This window comes from Coregonus clupeaformis, chromosome 7, assembly GCF_020615455.1.
Source record: "Coregonus clupeaformis isolate EN_2021a chromosome 7, ASM2061545v1, whole genome shotgun sequence".
Lineage (NCBI taxonomy): Eukaryota > Metazoa > Chordata > Actinopteri > Salmoniformes > Salmonidae > Coregonus > Coregonus clupeaformis.
The window spans coordinates 11,014,246-11,035,985 of NC_059198.1; the positions used below are offsets into that span (position 1 = coordinate 11,014,246).

At 40.7% G+C, this 21,740-nt stretch overlaps 1 protein-coding gene across 3 annotated transcripts in view; it reads left to right on the plus strand.

Annotated features, from left to right (window-relative positions):
* The first annotated feature begins 5,594 nt into the window (after positions 1–5,594).
* The window catches only part of LOC121569122 (retinol dehydrogenase 12), an 86,391-nt gene continuing 70,245 nt past the window's right edge, over positions 5,595–21,740 (plus strand). Inside the window, exons 1-7 of one of the 3 annotated variants that reach the window (XM_041879777.1) lie at positions 5,595–5,774; positions 6,141–6,256; positions 13,031–13,186; positions 16,362–16,466; positions 17,248–17,457; positions 17,728–17,920; positions 19,450–19,766. In XM_041879777.1, the coding sequence (XP_041735711.1) occupies positions 5,764–5,774; positions 6,141–6,256; positions 13,031–13,186; positions 16,362–16,466; positions 17,248–17,457; positions 17,728–17,920; positions 19,450–19,552 (894 nt within the window). In that variant the 5' untranslated portion in view covers positions 5,595–5,763 and the 3' untranslated portion in view covers positions 19,553–19,766. Of the gene's footprint in view, positions 5,775–6,140; positions 6,257–12,420; positions 12,455–13,030; positions 13,187–16,361; positions 16,467–17,247; positions 17,458–17,727; positions 17,921–19,449; positions 19,767–21,740 lie in introns of those variants that run through there. The other 2 variants (XM_045221152.1, XM_041879776.2) reach the window with 2 other exon arrangements.

A 21,740-nucleotide genomic window follows, 5' to 3' on the forward strand; every position in this document is an offset into this window, starting at 1 on the left:
CTCACTTACACACACACACACACACACACACACACACACACACACACACTAAAGGCTTTAAAGCTTTGGTTTTAACTACATTGTCTAGTCCTGCCAGTGGCAGCCAGGCGTGATAATAGAGGGGATCTGTTATTCACAGGGTGTCTGTTTGGACATAGCACCGGGCCAACATGCTAGGCAGTGCTCTGAGTACCTGGCACAAAGAGTACCTGGAACCTTTCAACACATTACTGTATACTGCTGCTGTGAGATTCCAATTTGCTCTACATGTCACCACCCTAACCTCTTTTAATATTTTGCATCCCTAAAATCACAAAACACCGTAATAGTGTTTGTGTGTGTGTGTGTTGTATTTTCTTCTGTCTGTCCTATAGTGTGAGATTATGACTTCAATAAAGAACACACCTCTATTACATTTGATAATTGTCCATGTGTGTGTGTTTCATGCACACACACATGGACATGTGCTCCAAGGGGCAGTTTAGGTCATAACTCAGAAAGAAGAACCTAGGCTCCTGGGTCCTGACCCAGACAGACACCCAGTTTCCTTCCATCAGCACATTTTGCACTGACACACAAGACGACTTCCCCTAGTGGGTGACATCTTGGATCAAGTCGGAGGGGTCCTCCCGGTAGTGAAGTTGTAAATCTGGCAAATGAAAAACAAATGTGAGCCAACAATTAGAAAACTAAACAAACTCAAACAGGGATTGAAGCAATTAAAGGAAGATCCGGTGATGATTTGGAGCAGTGGTTATATGTCTTAATAAACTGGTTTATCAATTTTATATCTGATATATTACCAGCAGAAGATCTGTCTCAGTTACATTTTAGCAGACGCTCTTATCCAGAGCAACTTACAGTTAGTAAACACATATATATATTTTTATACTGGCCCCCCGTGGGAATCGAACCCACAACCCTGGCGTTGCAAACGCCATGCTCTATCAACTGAGCTACATCCCTGCCGGCCGTTCCCTCCCCTACCCTGGACCAATTGTGCGCCACCCATGAGTCTCCCGGTCGCGGCCGGCTGCGACAGAGCCTGGATTCGAACCAGGATCTCTAGTGGCACAGTTAGCACTGCGATGCAGTGCCTTAGACCACTGCGCCACTCAGGAGTATATGAATAAAACGTAAATGTTGGAATTAAATGGTTGGTGTATACTATGTCAATCTATATTACACAGAAATAACAACTGGCTCTTAAAAAGTAATGAACTACATAGCAAGAAAATAAACTTTGAGCAGTGACTCATTACATTTGTATCCCATATGTCAGGAAGAAGCTAACTCATTCCAAATGTTTCTTGAACGTCAATGGGGTCTTACCTCGCAAGATGATTTTGCATCCAAACGCACCAGAAGCTGAATGCTCAGAAGGAAACGCTTTCGACACTAAGTAATTGTTTTAATTCAACACAACAGGCCATAATAGTATCCGTGTTGTCTGAGAGTAAGGCATCTCAAACAATGAGACATACTGTAAGTGAAAACATACCAGTAATCAGTATTAGGGTAACACTTTATAACAACTTTCATTTAAAAAATAATTAGTAGGCCTATTTCATGAATTTGTATTTCATTATTTGTACATATTTATAAACATTTATGAGCATGTATAAGGGTCGTTCCACGAAATTAGTTCATTTTTTGTCCCTTTTATATTTTAAGTAGAAATTGTGCACCAATATAGAATTTTTAAAGCCTGTTGGATTAAATGAAGTGCCCTTTAATATAGAACACATGGAGAATACAATAATAAAAAAAAAAGGAATAAAAGTTTGCTAAAGTGCCAAAATTCAGCATTTTGACATGTCCCTCCATCAACACTGTGTCACTTCTAGGAAGATTTCAACCCACTTAATCAAAAAATTTATCCACGATTCACCATCATTGTAAAGCCCTAGTTATTTTTGTTGCTTTGACAAAGTAATCTCTGAAGATTATTATTTATTTCATGTGATTAGGGATTAATTTACGTCTGTCCCTCATTTTAAGGTGAACCCTGTTACGTGAACTGAACTCTTGTTTTAATATGGTGAAACTATTCCTTTTAAAATATTTTTTTCAAAAGAAACATTGAACATCTAATAGTCAAATCAGAGTGTAAAAGCAGGTGAGCTGATTCTACTCTTTTTGTCCATTTTGTGGTGTTTTGTGGCGTAAAACTGAGCGGTCGAGCATAACATATCAACCCTGTTACCCATTGGCTAGAAATGTTTTAGCAATAATCTTTGGGGGGTGAAGCTTGCATTCAATTGCCACTCCCTGTTGCACACAGCAAGCTTCCATTCCCCCTGTCACGAGGAGATTTATGACTGATTTAAGATGAAATCGTCAACCTTGTGTCACGATCGTCGTAATGAGTGGACCAAGGTGCAGCGTGATATGCGTACATCTTTTAATTAGTACTTTACCAACACGATACAACAACAAAACAACAAAACGAAACGTGAAGTCCTCGGTCATAAAACACAAACCTAAACGGAACAAGATCCCACAAATGACAAGTGCACAACAGGCTGCCTAAGTATGGTTCCCAATCAGAGACAACAAGACACAGCTGCCTCCGATTGGGAACCACCCCGGCCAACACAGAAACACACGATCTAGAAAAGAACACATAGAAAACAAAACATAGACACTACACATATAAACTAACACCCTGGCTCAACATATAAGAGTCCCCAGAGCCAGGGCGTGACACCTTGTTACGGTCAACCCTGTTACTTCGTTTGGCACTTAATAGTCATTTTTTTATTTAACCTCTTGAGATGGGAAAACATGTTTTTTATGAATTTGAACATGACCATGTTAAAATTAGGTGAAAGTTTTTATTTTACCAAGTTGCACTTCTCAATAGGCACCGAATTAGCGGAACAACCCATAAGCATTATAAGCTTTGCAATTTATAAAAGTTTATAGTATAAAACATGTATACAAATTTAGCTAGAATGTTTTTTTAAATGAAAGTTGTTATAAAATGTAACATTATTTCCATATGGAATCTCTCATATGGAAATGACAAAAAAAATATGTTGGAGGGGTCAGGCAGTGACTAAAGCTATATGTAAGGTAACACTTTACTAAACTTCAACAAATGCAAAGACTATGTTATAACCTGACTACAATGAATGAAACTCGAACTTCAAGTCAGGTAGAAAAGGTGACTTACGAAACACGTTAAAACTCTCATACATACAGTCAGATTATTCAAATGCCCTTGAAAAACAGTAACAATAGCAACAGTGACTGAAAACATGGCTCCCAATCAAGCTGCTTTAGATGCAGAAAATTGCTTACACATCTTATACAGCGATTGGAGCCCAAAATGCAAGGACAAACCTCAGAGGATACATCCCCACAAACTGTGTGTCAGAGATTGGGGTATCCACAGCAGTGGTCTGCACCTTTCCAAAACCCACCATCACGTCCATGCCCATGCATACTGGCTCCATACACTGGAGAGAATCCATACTTCTGTTTAGTCAATGAACCACACATAGGACAAAGGGCATATGATGCCAAGAAGGCCATAGGCTTAAAGCAATGATTGGCACTGTCCTGTCCATAATCCATTGCTATTGTCCTCCAACTAAGTCAGCATGAAGTTAAAATGAAGCCCCATGTTTTCATTGCTGTGCTTTATCCCATTTCACATGTTGAAATGTTTTCAATTTACTACTAGACCACCTTTTCATCAGAATTGCATCAACTATTTTTCTATTCATCAACAACTTGCACATTAATGAAGGCTGTTTTTAGCATTTTAACAAGTGAAAGGCCCTTGGGAATAGTAATGCCTAAGTTGAAAGGCAATAGAAGGTTTTATTGATTCAAGTCCTCCATCTAGTGGGCATTAATGGCCACACAGTGCAAAGATTCAGTAGGGTTTATCAGTCATGTCTTCGATAAATTCTTCAACCTGAATTCGCCCAATTATGCTTGGCTATGAATTAAAGCTACTTGTACATTTAATTGACATACATTCCCATGTTACATTACAGATAGGCGTAGGCCTACTTTACCAAAGACAGGATGTGATCTCATAAGAAATGACTGAGCACTTTTATCCCTCTCTCTTTAAATACTGGCTTAAATAACTGATATATCACAAGGATATACTACTTCATCATTGTTTGCATGCTAACAGTCCAAACAGGTAGCATCATCGAGCTAACTAGTTAAGGGACATAACTTCAAGTTTGACATATATAATGTCTCTACGTTATATATGTCTAACTTGGAGTTAAGTGCCTTAGCTATGAGCCAATGAAACAATACTATTGTTGATTCTTCTAAAGCTGATGACATCCATCATAATTTCCCTCATCCCTACACGAAGCATACGTATTTCATCTACTACATATGTCCGTCATACGTTTTTTATTTTCTATATTTTATCATCCAATTGCTACACTACTATAAAAACATAATTTTGATTAATGAAGCATGCACAATTAATGAAGCAAGTTGAGGAGACTAAACTGCTTGGAGTAACCCTGGATTGTAAACTGTCATAGTCAAAACATATTGATGCAACCAACAGTAGCTAAAATGGGGAGAAGTCTGTCCATAATAAAGCGCTGCTCTGCCTTCTTAACAACGCTATCAACAAGGCAGGCCCTACAGGCCCTAGTTTTGTTGCACCTGGACTACTGTCCAGTCGTATGGTCAGATGCCACAAAGAGTGACTTACGATAATTACAATTGGCACAGAACAGGGCAGCACGGCTGGCCCTTAAATGTACACAGAGATCTAACATTAATAATATGCATGTCAATCTCTCCTGGCTCAAAGTAGAGGAGAGATTGACTTCATCACTACCTGTATTTGTGAGAAGTATTGACATATTGAATGCACTAGCTGTCTATTTAAACCACTAGCACACAGTTCAGACACCCATGCATACCCCACAAGACCTGCCAACAGAGGTCTCTTCACAGTCCCCAAGTCCAGAACAGACTATGGGAGGCGCACAGTACTACATAGAGCCATGTCTACATGGAACTCTATTCCACATCAAGTAACTCATGCAAGCAGTAAAATCAGATTTAAAAAACGGATACAAAGTACACCTTATGGAACAGTGGGGACTGTGAAGACACACACACACAGGCACAGACACACGCATACACACACACATGGATTTTGTGTTGTAGATATGTGGTAGTTGAGTAGTGGCCTGAGGGCACACACTTAATGTATTGTGAAGTCTGTTGTGAAATGTATTGTAATGTTTTTAAAATTGTATATATCTGCCTTAATTTTTTCTGGACCCCAGGAAGAGCAGTTGCTGCCTTGGCAACAGCTAATGGGGATCCATAATAAATAGAAATACAAATACAAAAAACGTTCTGTAGAAAATGTACCTTTATCTAAAAAATATATTTTTTCCATAAAAAACTGTATAATAGTCTTCCTCTTCTTCTTCTTCTTCTTCTTGTAACCTGTGGCCAGGTATCAGAATGGGCTCATGTCTCGTATTGTATTTTCCTGCAACGATTGTATTGGCTAAAATCAACCGTGTGCACGCAGTGACAGCCAATGAAACGTCTGCTTCCGCATTCATCAAAGTCTCCTGCGAATCAGTAGAACTTTACATATAGCGTTTTGGGCATGTTGTTGAAGCTTGGCTGTAAATTAGATACGAAATATTTGATGTAAATAAGGGTGTATTGATTTCAATATAGGCGAAACAATTGAGGATTAAGAGTTCGGAATTGTTTCACTACCATCATTTGTAGCTCTATTTCGAAATGCCGTTTGGGTGAGTATAGCTGCAATTATTTCAAATTTGTTCTAGCATAGGCAAACTTACTAACTTTTCTCACAACGAATTGTCCCCGATCAGTAAGTACGTCTATTATAATCACTCAGCTGCTTATGTTGTGGAAAATATTTTTGCATACTTATGTTATCAAAACTGCCATAGCCTGGCTTGTTGGCATTTTTGTGGATAATGACCTACATTTCTCTATTGTTAGCTTAACAGTGGTTTGAAAATTGTCTTAACATTTAAATTCGTTATCCTTGTGTGTAGAGTTGTTCCGCACTTCTTTATTATCAGTGGTCCACACCCTATGGCCTGCTGAGTCATTGCAGAGGAAAAACGTGATTTCTCTCAATGTCTTAGAAATCTCTTCCGGAGACCATGGTCATCCACAGCCAGACTTGATGACAAAACAGTACTCATAACTGGGGCCAACACTGGTATTGGCAAAGAGACAGCGCTGGACCTGGCAAAGAGAGGTAGGCCTACAGTGATACATAAGCCATGGTGATATTTCCATACAGGAATGTGTTGTAACAATTATGCAACATGTTTCACCATGACCTGTTGAATGAGTCTTGGGCTATTTCTCAATTGGTTGTTCTTGATTCCTCAAATCCTCTCTCCTTGCCAAAATGCTTTGGAGCCCATGCTTTCTCATGTACGTTGGGATGCCAAGCAGTAAAACACATGATTGACTAATCAATTGATCATAGTTTGCAATTTGTAGAATCAGTTGTGTTACAGGTTCTCATCAATTTGCTAAAGATTTTATGTAAATCAGAAAACAACACGCAGTAGTAACTGTAGTAGTATATCAACATTTGTCCAACATGGCAGCAGGGGTGTTGTGCTGCCGGAGCGCGGAGGAGTGGAGCTGGTAAAACTATTTTTGGAAAATTTAATTCTGATACATTCTAAATAAATTATATTAATTACCACGAAAAATCCATGAAAAACAATAGAATGACAAACCAAATATGTGTAGTAGCCAAGGAGCTTGACCCTCTGCAAGTTGCCCTAGTCCTGCTTGGGATATTTAGCCTAAATTGGCTATTGGTTGAGACCAGAGGAGGTTGCTGAGGGGAGGACGGCTCATAATAATAGCTGGAACGGATCGAATGGCATCAAACACATAGACACCATGTGTTTGGTACCATTTCACCTATTCCGCTCCAGCCATTACCATGAACCTGTCCTCCCCAATTAAGGTGCCACCAACCTCCTGTGGTTGAGATGCAGGGTCCGTACTAGCTTGGTATGTCAGGGTGGGCAATTGGAAATGTGAATTGGGCCAAGTTGAAGGTAAAAATGCATTTAGGTTATAGTTTAAGATGCGTGAATACACCACACCAAAAGGTTGATTTTATGGCTGTTTTAAAACTAATTTCTAGGTAGTAATGATTTATGTTCACTTCCTTTCAGCACCAGGAAGGGGGCTCCAATCGCTTAAAAAGACATCTCATCAAGATCTGTTGTCTACGCCTAATAGTCATACTCATCTTATTATTATTACAATTACAAATATATAATCACTTCTAACGATGGTGCTCATTTAGTAAAATTAGATCAAAGCTGAATCAATGTCTCGCACGATAACATAATGATTCATTAGCATTTTACATAACATAACTGAATATAATAGCATAGCATAGTATGGTAGGCCTATAACGTTACTGTTACAGCAAAAAACCCTCCTCATTTCTAATGAGATTTTAAGATGGTTAGCTGAAGCTGAATAGTTTTCCCATGCGCCTGTTGTGGGTTATGCATGGTTGTCTGAGCTGTGTGCTAGTAGTTTAAACAGACAGCTCAGTGCCACTAGGCAGGATATACAGTGCATTCTGTAAGTATTCAGACCCCTTTTTCCACATTTTGTTTCCCTCAACCTACACACAATACCCGATAATGACAAAGCGAAAACAGGTTTTTAGACATTTTTGCAAATGTATTCAAAATAAAAAACAGATGCCTTATTTACATAAGTATTCAGACCCTTTGCTATGTGACTCGAAATTGAGCTCAGGTGCATCCTGTTTCCATTGATAATCCTTTATGTTTCTACAACTTGATTGGAGTCCACCTGTGGTAAATTCAATTGATTGGACATGAGTTGGAAAGGCACAAACCTGTCTATATAAGGTCCCACAGTTGACAGTGCATGTCAGAGCAAAAACCAAGCCATGAGGTCGAAGGAATTGTCTGTAGAGCTCCGAGACAGGATTGTGTTGAGGCACAGATCTAGAGAAGGGTACCAAAAAATGTCTGCATCATTGAAGGTCCCCAAGAACACAGTGTCCTCCATGATTCTTAAATGAAAGAAGTTTGGAAGCACCAAGACTCTTCCTAGAGCTGGCCGCCCGGCCAAACTGAGCAATCTGGGGAGAAGGGCCTTGGTCAGGGAGGTGACCAGGAACCGATGGTCACTCTGACAGAGCTCCAGAGTTCCTCTGTGGAAATGGGAGAACCTTCCAGAAGGACAACCATCTCTGCAGCACTCCACAAAATCAGGCCTTTATGGTAGAGTGGCCAGACGGAAGCCACTCCTCAGTAAAAGGCACATGACAGCTCACTTGGAGTTTGCCAAAAGGCACCTAAAGGACTCTCAGACCATGAGAAACAAGATTCTCTGGTCTGATGAAACCAAGATTTAACTATTTGGCATTAATGCCAAGCGTCACGTCTGGAGGAAACCTGGCACCATCCCTACGGTGAAGCATGGTGGTGGCAGCATCATGCTGTGGGGATGTTTTTCAGCGACAGGGACTGGGAGACTAGTCAGTATCGAGGGAAAGATGAACGGAGCAAAGTACAGAGCGATGCTTGATGAAAACCTGCTCTAGAGCACTCAGGACCTCAGACTGGGGCGAAGGTTCACCTTCCAATAGGACAACAACCCTAAGCACACAGCCAAGACAACGAAGGAGTGGCTTCGGGACAAGTCTCTGAATGTCCTTGAGTGGCCCAGCCAGAGCCCGGACTTTCTGTGCAGCGACGCTCCCCATCCAACCTGACAGATCTTGAGAGGATCTGCAGAGAAGAATGGGAGAAACTCCCCAAATACAGGTGTGCCAAGCTTGTAGAGTCATACCCAAGAAGGCTTGAGGCTATAATCGCTGCCAAAGTACTATCATGGTCCAAACACACCAAGACAGTCGTGAAGAGGGCACGACAACGCCTATTCCCCCTCAGGAGACTGAAAAGATTTGGCATGGGTCCTCAGATCCTACAGCTGCACCATCGAGAGCATCCTGACTGGTTGCATCACCGCCTGGTATGGCAACTGCTCGGCTTCCAACCGCAAGCCGCTACAGGGGGCCAAGCTTTCTGCCATCCAGGACCTTTATACCAGGCGGTGTCAGAGCAAGGCCCTAAAAATTGCCAACGACTCCAGCCACCCTAGTCATAGACTGTTCTCTCTGGTACCGCACGGCAAGCGGTAACGGAGCGCCAAGTCTAGTTCCAAAAGGATTCTTAACAGCTTCTACCCCCATGCCATAAGACTGCTGAACAGCTAATCAAATTGCTACCCGGACTGTTTGCATTGACCCCCCCCCCCCGCCCCTTTTTTTTACGCTGCTGCTACTCGCTATTTATTATCTAATATCTATGCATTGTCACCTTACCCCTACCTACATGTACATATTACCTCAATTACCTTGACTAACCTGTACCCCCGCACATTGACTCGATACCGGTACCCCCTGTATATAGCCACTTTATTGTTGGTCTTTAATTTTTACATTAGTTTATTTAGTAAATATATTTATTTAGTTAACTCTTATTTTTCTTAACTGCATTGTTAGTTAAGGGCTTGTAAGCATTTCACGGTAAGGTCTACACCTGTTGTATTCGGCGCATGTGACAAATACAATTTCATTTGAGTAAAGGGTCTGAATACTTATGTAAATGTGATATTTCTGTATTTTTTTATGAAGACATTTGCTACAATTACAAAACCTGTTTTTGCTTTGTCATTATGGGGTATTGTGTTTTAGATTGAGGATTTTTTTTTAAAATCCATTTTAAAATAAGGCTGTAACATAACAGTGGAAAAAGTCCAGGGGTCTGAATACTTTCCAAATGTACTGTATGCTTTGATTGAAACAAAATACAAGCAAGGCTAATAGTTTAACTCCATCTGCTCTAATTCGCTCACGAAACAGTAATTGAAGAAGATATAAATGCATATTCCCATGAAACTGATTGAGATCAATCAAATGATTGGCATAGAGATGCAGTTTGGACGTTTCACCGGTTAAACGTGAAGTATTATCATTCACGATTGACAGTGATGATGGCCAATTTTGAAATTAGGTTTTACAAATGTGAAGGTTTTAAAAATATCACATTTTCTTGAGACAATATGTGTGGGCATCAGGGGCGGTGTGTTCAATAGGGCGATATGGGCGACGCACTGCCAAACGGGAAAAGGAAGGGATTTTTTTTCTAATCAATTATATCACGGCAACAGTAGTTATCAGTGTTGTAATGTCCAATCAGGCTAAAGTCGTACTTCAAATGGCTCCCCCCCCCCTTTTGGGGCGATTTCAGTCAGGTTGAAAATCGCCCAGAAGTCTGTCATAGACTCCCATGTAAAATCTATTTTTTTCAAATTTCAGAGCTTTCAATACAATCTCTATGGGTGTCTGAGGGCTTGCACTTACGCGCTTTCGTCATACGTAACGTAACCATGAACGTAACTAAGAAAAGAGCGGATTGTGTCTTTGAAAGAAGTTCCTTTTTGTCGGCGAACAAATGAAGATAAATTGGCAACGAAACAATTAGGACCTCCCAGACCAAATGTAATAATTCAACAGGTTTCTACTAAAGGCGGAAAGTCCTACACCCGAGGATTTTCCAAAAATTGGTACTAACGAAAAAGAACATTGCCACTCAACTGGATGAGGGATACAGGCTAGCTGTCCGCCGCCACAACGATGAGGTTAGTGTTGATAATCACAAGTTTACTGGAGAACTGAGACCAAGTAGAGACTTTGGACAGGGTGGATATGGTATAATAAAGGCAGTTTATTCAGAGGTAAAGATATCTGGAATCGCGTGCACGGACCCGTTCGTCAAACTCTTAGGGAGCTATACATTAAGCCCCATTACTTACCATATCAGATAAGAGAAATTGCTGCAGCTACATATATTTTACATCCTGGCCCTACATAGTTCACTATTTGCATCACTTACCAAAATATTACATGTGGTCATATATGCTTGGAAAGTGGAGATGCCATAGAACGTCAAAAAAGTAAACATTGCTGGAGACACATTGCCGTTTTGGAGAAGACATCGCGTTTGCTAGCGAAGAGATTTGTTGTGGCAAATGAACTTGGGCTGGGAATTGCCAGGAACCTCACGATAAGATATATGCATTGCGAGTCTCATGATTCTATACGTATTGCGATTCGATACTGTGATTTTATTGCGCACCATATGTCTGTTGCAGAGGGATCAGAAAGCCATGAGAACGAGTTTTGATCAGTCATGGAAATAAAAGTGCTGAAAACAAATTGGCTCCCAATGTGAAAAGATTGAGAACAAGCTATGAAGGAACAATAATGGTGTTTTGGTGCAGGTACAGCCAACTAGCGCTAAAATATTGCGATATTGTCAATACAGTATATCGTAAAGTATCACTATGTAACTCGATTTCTTTCACCCCAATCCCTCAAATTAACGGTAAATAACTGAATTGTTTGCCCCACATTTAGCTAAGATGATTAGCTAGCCAGCTAAAATGTTTTATTTAGTTAGCAGTCGCATCTACAATAGTTTACTGTCAATAACATGTCTCCAAAAATGACGTGGTGTCTCCAATTGTGTTGACATTTTACAATTGCGATGCGCATCCATGAGTATCCACTTTCTGTAGCTCAGCTGGTAGAGCACGGCGCTTGTAACGCCAAGGTAGTGGGTTCGATCCCCGGGACCACCCATACACAAAAATTTATGCACGCATGACTGTAAGTCGCTTTGGATAAAAGCGTCTGCTAAATGGCATATTATTATTATTATTATTATTATTATTATTATCTGAAGAGAGCCCAAACATTGTGTGCAGACATTTTATGCAATAAATGAAGTAGGTTGAATCTAGTAGTTCTGATCTTCTGATTGGTCCTGATGAGTTGGGCGAGGTCCCCTCCAGGCTACTGTCACTGTTGCATTGGCTCTGAGTCGGGTTCTCTGTCTTCAAATGTTCAGCCTAAGAGAGGGGATTTTTGTGTGTGTGTGTGTGTGTTTAACAGTGATGATGTGTGTGTGTGTGTGTGTGTGTGTTTAACAGTGATGATGTGTGTGTGTGTGTGTTTGTGTGTGTGTGTGTGTGTCCTCAGAGCAAGAACTCGTGAGTTGGAAGAACTGAGAGGCCTATGGCGTGGGTGTTGTCCTTGGCCACCTGCTGACAAGGCTGACAAGATAGGACCCTTTTGTCCATTGTTATTGGATAGGAACAGAACTTATAACCAGCTCCTGACCTAAATAGATCTTAGCACAACATTTTACTCAACATATCATATTCCATATTCACTATAACAAATATATTTACTACGACATTAGCAAGAACCGCCACATCCTCAGCCGGCTAATCCAGTGTGTGAAGTTTTGCGGAGTGTTTGAGTTAGCTTTGCGAGGCAAAGATGAAACTGAGGGCTCCACCAACCCTGGTAAGCCAACACTTTTGAGATCAGTCAATAAATGCTTCTGGTATTGACTTATATGCTGCCCCTGTCTTCATGTTGTTGCTGGACATATCTTTTTTAAAATGTGTGTAGGTCACCTAAATCATCAGAAAAATTGCCCCCCCTGAGAATTTTTTCAGGAGCCGCCACTGGTGGGCATAGGTAGAGGATGCATTTTATGCATATTCTATAATTATATGCTATTCAATTGGCTACATCTGTCAGTACAAACTTTGAGGAAATTATGACACGTTTACTTTTTGTATTATTTATTTTAATGTATATTTCCTCACCTAAAAAATAGCACTACACCACTGCATAGAAGGTGATGCCAGACAGTCTTGTTGATGTTTGTGACTGTCCAGCAGGGGTTGCTGCTGTTTATTCTTTTACCCAGATATTTGTGGGATCCTTCCATTTTAGAATAAAAAAATGTATGTAGCTATGAATGTTCTGTCAATATCCTCCTGAAAAGCATGTATGATTGACATCCTGAGTTGAATTCTGATTAGGCTGGAATAATTTTCATCCACAATATTCCCCCAACAAATTTCTTTATAGGGGCCAGGATAATAATGGCCTGCAGAGACATGGAGAAAGCTGAGGGGGCCCTGAAAGAAGTTATAGAAGGATCTGGCAGCCAAAATGTTGTCATCAAGAAGCTTGATTTGTCAGATACCAAGTCCATCCGGGAGTTTGCAGAGACCATCAACAAGGGTAAGAGAAAGTAAGACGTGACTTGACACTTTTGTCAGTTGCTTAGTTACTCCACATGGTATCTCTATAGAGAAAATCAATTTGAATTCAATCACTTTTTGACAGCACCCCTTTTGATTTGAAAGAAACCTTCCATACATATTTGCCAATTTGTAGAAGTGCTTAGAAAGTTCATTTTTGGACCTGGATGCCAAAACATTCAATAAATAAAGGTGCTCAAAGTCGACACATTTTACGTACCCCACCATACCATGAGACATCCATGTCTCCATCACTGCAAAAGATAAACGGTTGAGGTTGATATCATTTAAAAGCTTACAAACAGGGTTGTCAAACTATTTTATAATTTCTGGAAAAAAATGCTTTTAATCAAAATTGTCATTCTTTATCTAAAACCGCGTAACAATATATATATTTTTTTATGTTCGGATATGTTGGAGCTTAGACCCTATTTTACATCAAGGTTTTTGTGTTGTGCCTGCCATTGGTTGAGAGACAACATGGTCTTGATACAGTGTGGGTGTCATGTTTTGGCTGGAAAATATAATTCCCATTTTAGTACATTTAAACTTTCAAATGGTACCACAGTGATGGTTGGAGGTCCACACATCAGATAATGTTGACCTGAATGGGAATATCTGTTTTAAATTATACTGTCTATCTTCCATAGGAAACCTATTGAAATCATAGAAATATAGATAATAGAATATACCATTTTAAGTTGACATTCAACGGTGGGTGGACCGGTGGTCATCTTTGAGGTACTTAGAAGTTAAAATGTCAATTTAATGTACAGTTGTGATCAAAAGTTTTGAGAATGACACAAGTATTGGTCTTCACAATGTTTGCTGCTTCAGTGTTATGAGATATTTTTGTCAGATGTTACTATGGTATACTGAAGTATAATTACAAGCATTCCATAAGTGTTTATGCAAAGAGTCAATATTTGCAGTGTTGACTGTTCTTTTTCAAGACCTCTGCAATCCGTCCTGGCATGCTGTCAATTAACTTCTGGGCCACATCCTGACTGATGGCAGCCCATTCTTGCATAATCAATGCTTGGAGTTTGTCAGAATTTGTGGGTTTTTGTTTGTCCACCCGCCTCTTGAGGATCGACCACAAGTTCTCAATGGGATTATGGTCTGGGGAGTTTCCTGGCCATGGACCCAAAATGTCGATGTTTTGTTCCCCGAGCCACTTAGTTATCACTTTTGCCTTATGGCAAGGTGCTCCATCATGCTGGAAAAGGCATTGGTCGTCACCAAACTGTTCTTGGATGGTTGGGAGAAGTTGCTCTCGGAGGATGTGTTGGTACCATTCTTTATTCATGGCTGTGTTCTTAGGCACAATTGTGAGTGAGCCCACTGCCTTGGCTGAGAAGCAACCCCACACATAAATGGTTTCAGGATACTTTACTGTTGGCATGACACAGGACTGATGGTAGCGCTTACCTTGTCTTCTCCGGACAAGGTGTTTTCCGGATGCCCCAAACAATCGGAAAGGGGATTCATCAGAGAAAATGACTCAGCAGTCCAATCCCTGTACCTTTTGCAGAATATCAGTCAGTCCCTGATGTTTTTCCTGGAGAGAAGTGGCTTATTTGCTGCCCTTCTTGACACCAGGCCATCCTCCAAAAGTCTTCGCCTCACTGTGCGTGCAGATGCACTCACACCTGCCTGCTGCCATTCCTGAGCAAGCTCTGCACTGGTGGTGCCCCGATCCCGCAGCTGAATCAACTTTAGGAGACGGTCCTGGCGCTTGCTGGACTTTCTTGGGCGCCCTGACGCCTTCTTCACAACAATTGAACCTGTCTCCTTGAAGTTCTTGATGATCCGATAAATGGTTGATTTAGGTGCAATCTTACTAGCAGCAATATCCTTGCCTGTGAAGCCCTTTTTGTGCAAAGCAATGATGACGGCACGTGTTTCCTTGCAGGTAACCATGGTTAACAGAGGAAGAACAATGATTTCAAGCACCACCCTCCTTTTAAAGCTTCCAGTCTGTTATTCTAACTCAATCAGCATGACAGAGTGATTTCCAGCCTTGTCCTCGTCAACACTCTCACCTGTGTTAACGAGAGAATCACTGACATGATGGCAGCTGGTCCTTTTGTGGCAGGGCTGAAATGCAGTGGAAATGTTTTTTGGGGATTAAGTTTATTTTCATGTCAAAGAGGGACTTTGCAATTAATTGCAATTTATCTGATCACTCTTCATGACATTCTGGAGTATATGCAAATTGCCATCATCAAAACTGAGCCAGCAGACTTTGTGAAAATTAGTATTTGTGTCATTCTCAAAACTTTTGACCACGACTGTACTGTTCTGACACGGTGGTGCACATGTAGCCTATAACCTGTTTTAGAGAAATGTCATCATTGAATATTGTAAGAGCTTTCATTGTCTGCTTATATGCCACCTTTATTTATCCCACGGTTCTGACTTTGTGTACAGGGAGTACACTGTAAGAACGGCCCATGTTCTGAATTCTGTCGCTGTACATTTCAAAAGTGCTGAACAAATAGTTATATTGACTACGTCCGTCCTAGCTCCCTCATTTAATGTCTTAATTACAGATTGCCTCTTATCCAATTGTCTTCCCCTTTTGCCATAGTTTGTACATCTCAATTGTCAGTAGAAACCACATTTATTTAAGCAAGTCAGCCATATCAGCTATGGTTTTTTTTAAGGCAGTAAATGAGGCTGAATGAACTGTTTCGCTGCCAGACAAGGCTCCGCTGATAGCCAGGTGGTAAGGTGTTGGGACACTGCTGTTGGGACAGCTTTATGTAGGCCCTACCAGTTTGTGGGCACAGTTTGTCACCGTTATAGTGCAATTAATGTGTTGTGTAGTGGCTTTGCTGGCATGCATCCCCCCGCCCAACTGTTTTTTTTGCCCCACCAAGATTTACATGCTAAAATCGCTACTGCAAACATGTATGGAAAGTTGTTTTAAATCCAAAAGGAATGCTGTCGAAAAGTGATTGAATTCAAATGGATTTACCCTATACTGCTTGTATTTTACCATAGCCACCTGCTTAATGCAAACCTCAGATGCTCTTTTCAACATATACAGGCTTGATTGTATCACAACTTCATTGATACAATGGATTGATTCATTTGCACTCCTGACCAACATTTTAGACATTTCACATTTTGAATACCCTTTTCTATAGAGGAGACAAAACTCAACATCCTCATCAACAATGCTGGTGTCATGGTGTGTCCGCACGGGAAAACGGCTGATGGATTTGAAATGCAGATTGGTGTCAACCACATGGGTAAGTGAAACTATGTAGCACAGGGAAGTGGAGCAAAATTATTATTTTGGCAGACCTCACATAAATCTAAAAGAGCACGGACGTACCACATATCATTGATAAGTGAGAAGAATGTTTAACTGCGAAACGTCTGTACTAGTATCCATTCCCATAAGGAAGTGCTAATTTAGCTGCTTAAAACAGACAAGGGCACAACTATGGGGCAAAACAGACTGGGTTGGCTTAGATTGTTTACAATATGTAAGCTATTTTTCGTTTCCAATGTTTATTGAAAACATAAATAAATTATCACAATGAGCACTTGTCTCTCATACATCGTTAGTTGTTGGTTAGCTAGTTTGACTTGGTGTCAAGAACAAGGTGAAACGAGCAACTTACGATTCCCCACATGGCAGTTTGTTGTCATTCTTGCTAGCAATCTGTCCATCCAGAATCACAACAACACGCTGACTTCTGCCCCATGGAAGTGCGCACATCGTTTTCGTGATGTTGTCAGCTAACCCATCTGTAATATAAGGAAGTGTGATAATGAATTCAGTTATTGTCTTTCTTATGATTTATAAGTTCAGTCAACACATTCTAAAGTTATGTAGAGGAGATGTAATGAAAGGTCAGATCACAAGTGATACTAACTAATCCACTGCATTGAAGATGACCAAGATGTCCATCACCAGAACATGATTTTTGCACAATCACATTTCAAATGCATGAATCAAATACAACTAATCAACATCAAATCTACCAATCAAAAGCTTTCAAAGCACCCCATCTTGTCGCTTAGGTCACTTCCTGTTGACCCACTTATTGATTGACCTGATCATAAGGTCGACACCGGCCAGGATCATCAATGTGTCCTCCATGGCTCATTCCTGGGGCACCATCAACCTGGACGACATCAACAGTGAGAAGGGCTATGACAAGAAGAAAGCCTACAGCCAGAGCAAGCTAGCTAACATCCTCTTCACCCGCTCCCTGGCCAAGAAGCTACAAGGTTTGGGTTTGTCCACTACATCTGAGGCTTATACTGTAGCTATTTCTCTGGGTGTTTGTCATAGTTATAATCATGGAGTCCCAAAGAATCAAAAAACAATAATGACGATTATGTTATTACTGCATAATTACAATTTTACCACGTAAGTTCATAACAAATACCTGGTCATTTCTGTTACCGTAAAATAAAGTGCTACCACAGGATTTCTGAAGGTTATTTGAAGCTGCAACCCTTTTGTCAAAAGTATTGAATTGAATGGTCCTCTATCAGGCACAGGTGTGACAGCATACTCCCTCCACCCTGGCGTGGTTCAGACTGACCTGTGGCGGCACCTGAACGCACCTCAGGCAGCTATAATGAAGATGATCAGTCCCTTCACCAAGACATCCGTCCAGGGAGCTCAGACCACTATCTACTGTGCTGTGGCCCCTGAACTGGAAACCGAGAGTGGTGGATATTACAGGTAAACAAATGTGTATATACACTGAGTATACAAAACATTAACTGACCCGGTGAATCTAGGTGAAAGCTATGATCCCTTATTGATTTCACTAGTTAAATCCACTTAAATCAGTGTAGATGAAGGGGAGGAGACAGGTCAAAGAAGGATTTGTAAGCCTTGAGATAATTGAGACATGTATTGTGTATGTGTTCCATTGAGGGTGAATGGGCAAAACAAGAATTAAGTGCCTTTGAACGGGGTATGGTAGTAGGTGCCAGGCGCACCGGTCTGTGTCAAGAACTGCAACGCTGCTGGGTTTTTCCACGCTCAACAGTTTCCTGTGTGTATCAAAATTGGTCCACCACCCAAAGGACATCCAGCCAACTTGACACAACTGTGGTAAGCATTGGAGTCGACATGGGCCAGCATCCCTGTGGAACGCTTTCAACACCTTGTAGTCCATGCCCCGACGAATTAAGGTTGTTCTGAGGGCAAAGGAGGGGGAGAGGAGGGGGCAACTTAATATTACACTGAACAAAAATATAAACTCAATATGTAAAGTGTTGGTCCATGTTTTATGAGCTGAAATCAAAGATCCCAGAAATGTACCATACGCATAAAAACATTATGTATCTCAAATTTTGTGCACAAATTTGTTTACATCCAAGGTAAGTGAGCATTTCTCCTTTGCCAAGATAACCCATCCACCAGACAGGTGTGGCATATCAGGAAGCTGACTAAACGGCATGATCATTACACAGGTGCACCTTGTGCTGGGGGCAATAAAAGGCCACTCTAAAATGTGCAGTTTTGTCACTCAACATGATGCCACAGATATGTCAAGTTTTGAGGGAGCGTGCAATTGGCATTCTGACTGCAGCAATGTCCACCAGAGCTGTTGCCAGAGAATTTAATGTTCACGTCTCTACCATAAGCTGCCTCCAACGTCGTTTTAGAGAATTTGGCAGTACGTCCAACCGGCCTCACAACCGCAGACCACGTGTATGGCGTTGTGTGGGCGAGCGGTTTGCTGATGTCAACATTGCGAACAGTGTGCCCCATGGATGGCGGTGGGGTTATGGTATGGGCAGGCATAAGCTACGGACAACGAACACAATTGCATTTTATCGATAGCAATTTGAATGTACAAAAAGATCCTGAGGCCCATTTTTTCTTTTAAGGTATCTGTGACCAACAGATGCATATCTGTATTCCCAGTCATGTGAAATCCGTAGATTAAGGCCTAATGAATTTATTTCAATTGACTGATATGAACTGTAACTCAGTCAAATCAATGAAATTGTTGCATGTTGTGTTTGTTTTTGTTCAGTATAGGAAGGTGTTCCTAATGTTTGGTATACTCAGTGTATATGCATATGCATGATGTTTATATTTAGTTTTAAATAAATCTGTGAGTGAGATTCTTCCAGCTTCATCAATACATTTAGTAGAGATGACATTTTCATTTGTTCTAATATTATTGTATTTGTATGTAGTATTTTATATTCAACTGTGTTAGATACATGATCATCTTGTCTGTGTGCCCACAGTGACTGCGCACAAGCCAACTGCTCAAGCTCTGCTTCAGATGACGACACGGCCCAGAAACTGTGGGAGCTAAGCTGCCAGATGCTTTCTCTATCATGGGATTGAATAACTCAGAAATAGTGTATGGTTTACATTGAGATGTATGAGCACTGAAATGCTATGAGCACTGAAGAGTACAACAAATGTACAGCATTTTAAATTAAAGTCCTTTGTCCAATGGATATATTCCAACATATTATATTATGATGTGGTATTTTAATTGAAATTATGTGGTTGACAGATCTTGTAGATGTAACATTAAAAAATACAATTTAACATGGTTGATTGCCACTGGCATTTGATGAGATGGAATACATGGTTGATATTCTTATTTTTTTTATACTGTACATATATAGTCATATAATATTGCACATTATTATTATCCGTCAGGTTGGATGGGGAGTGTCGCTACATAGCTATTTTCAGGTCTCTCCAGAGATGTTTGATCGGGTTCAAGTCCGGGCTCTGGCTGGGCCACTCAAGGACATTCAGAGACTTGTCACGAAGCCACTCCTGCGTTGTTTTGGCTGTGTGCTTAGGGTCGTTGTCCGGTTGAAAGGTGAACCTTCGCCACAGTCTGAGGTCCTGAGCTCTCTGGAGCAGGTTTTCATCAAGGACCTCTCTGTACTTTGCTCTGTTCATCTATCCCGCGATCCTAACTAGTCTCCCAGTCCCTGCCGCTGACAAACATCCCCACATCATGATGGTGCCCGGTTTCCTCCAGACGTGACGCTTGGCATTCAGGCGAAATGGTTAAATCTTGGTTTCATCAGACCAGAAAATCTTGTTTCTCATGGTCTGAAAGTCTTTAGGTGCCTTTTGGCAAACTCCAAGCGGGCTGTCATGTGCCTTTTACTGAGGCGTGGCTTCCGTCTGGCCACTCTCTAACATAAAGGCCTGATTGCTGGAGTGCTGCAGAGATTGTTGTTCTTCTGGAAGGTTCTCCCATTTCCACAGAGGAACTCTGGAGATCTGTTAGTGACCATCGGGTTCTTGGTCACCTCCCTGACCAAGGCCCTTCTCCCCCGATTGCTCAGTTTGGCCGGACGGCCAGCTCTAGGAAGAGGCTTGGTGGTTCCAAACTTCTTCCATTTAAGAATCATGGAGGCCACTGTGTTCTTGGAGACCTTCAATGCTGCAGACATTTTTTGGTACCCCTTCCCCAGATCTGTGCCTCGACACAATCCTGTCTTGGAGCTCTACGGACAATTCCTTCGACCTCATGGCTTGGTTTTTGCTCTGACATGCACTGTTAACTGTGGAACCTTAGACAGGTGTGTGCCTTTCCAAATCATGTCCAATCAATTGAATTTACCACAGATGGACTCCAATCAAGTTGGAGAAACATCTCAAGGATGATCAATGGAAACAGGATGCACCTGAGCTCAATTTCGAGTCTCATAGCAAAGGGTCTGAATACTTATGTAAATAAGGTATTTCAGTTTTTTTATTAGCTGCGATTAGGTTGCCTACCCCTGCTGTATAGCCTCACCATGGTTAAAACTATAATATTGATATCATGGGTGCTCAGTCCTTGCATTATAGCTCTATGAATTTGAGAGTGGTTATTAACCCAGCCCCATCCCTCAGCTCTTTACTATATCAGTGGCGGGGTGTTCGCTTTGTTATTGTTTCAACTGCAGATTTCCCCTTTTTTAAGGGTATTTACTAACTCAGCATTTCATAATGAATTTCCACTTATTATACTTTCAGAAAATATTATCGAAGCTTTTTTTTAAACGTTCTAGTGACCTTTTTCTAAAATGATGGTATAATTTTTCTAAACACTTACAATTACAAAGGGATGCCTATAGCATCATGTAACTTCCTTGTTTAATGTGGTCAAATTTTCTATTATGATAGAGCATTAAAATATCCTTCCACCAACATGATTGTAAGTGTGTGTTTCCTTTTCTGTAATTTATATTTTGTTGGATACAGTACATTTATAGAAGTGATCAGATCTGGACAATTTGCAATATTTTTGTTTAATCGTTTCTTAAAGACATGAACATAGATATTTTCAAGATCACTAAACCTCTGCTCCACTTTTAACATTCCAATCCTTAGTTTTGTAATATTTGACTTATATTTAATTGCCACTCCATCTGCTGCACACTACAAAGATTATTGAACACAACCAGAATAAACAAGAATAGCATGAGATGAAATAATCATTATACACAACTTTAAGATGATCTAAAATTGACCATGATACTCAGAAAGGTTGAAAGAAAAATGTCAGATTAAACTA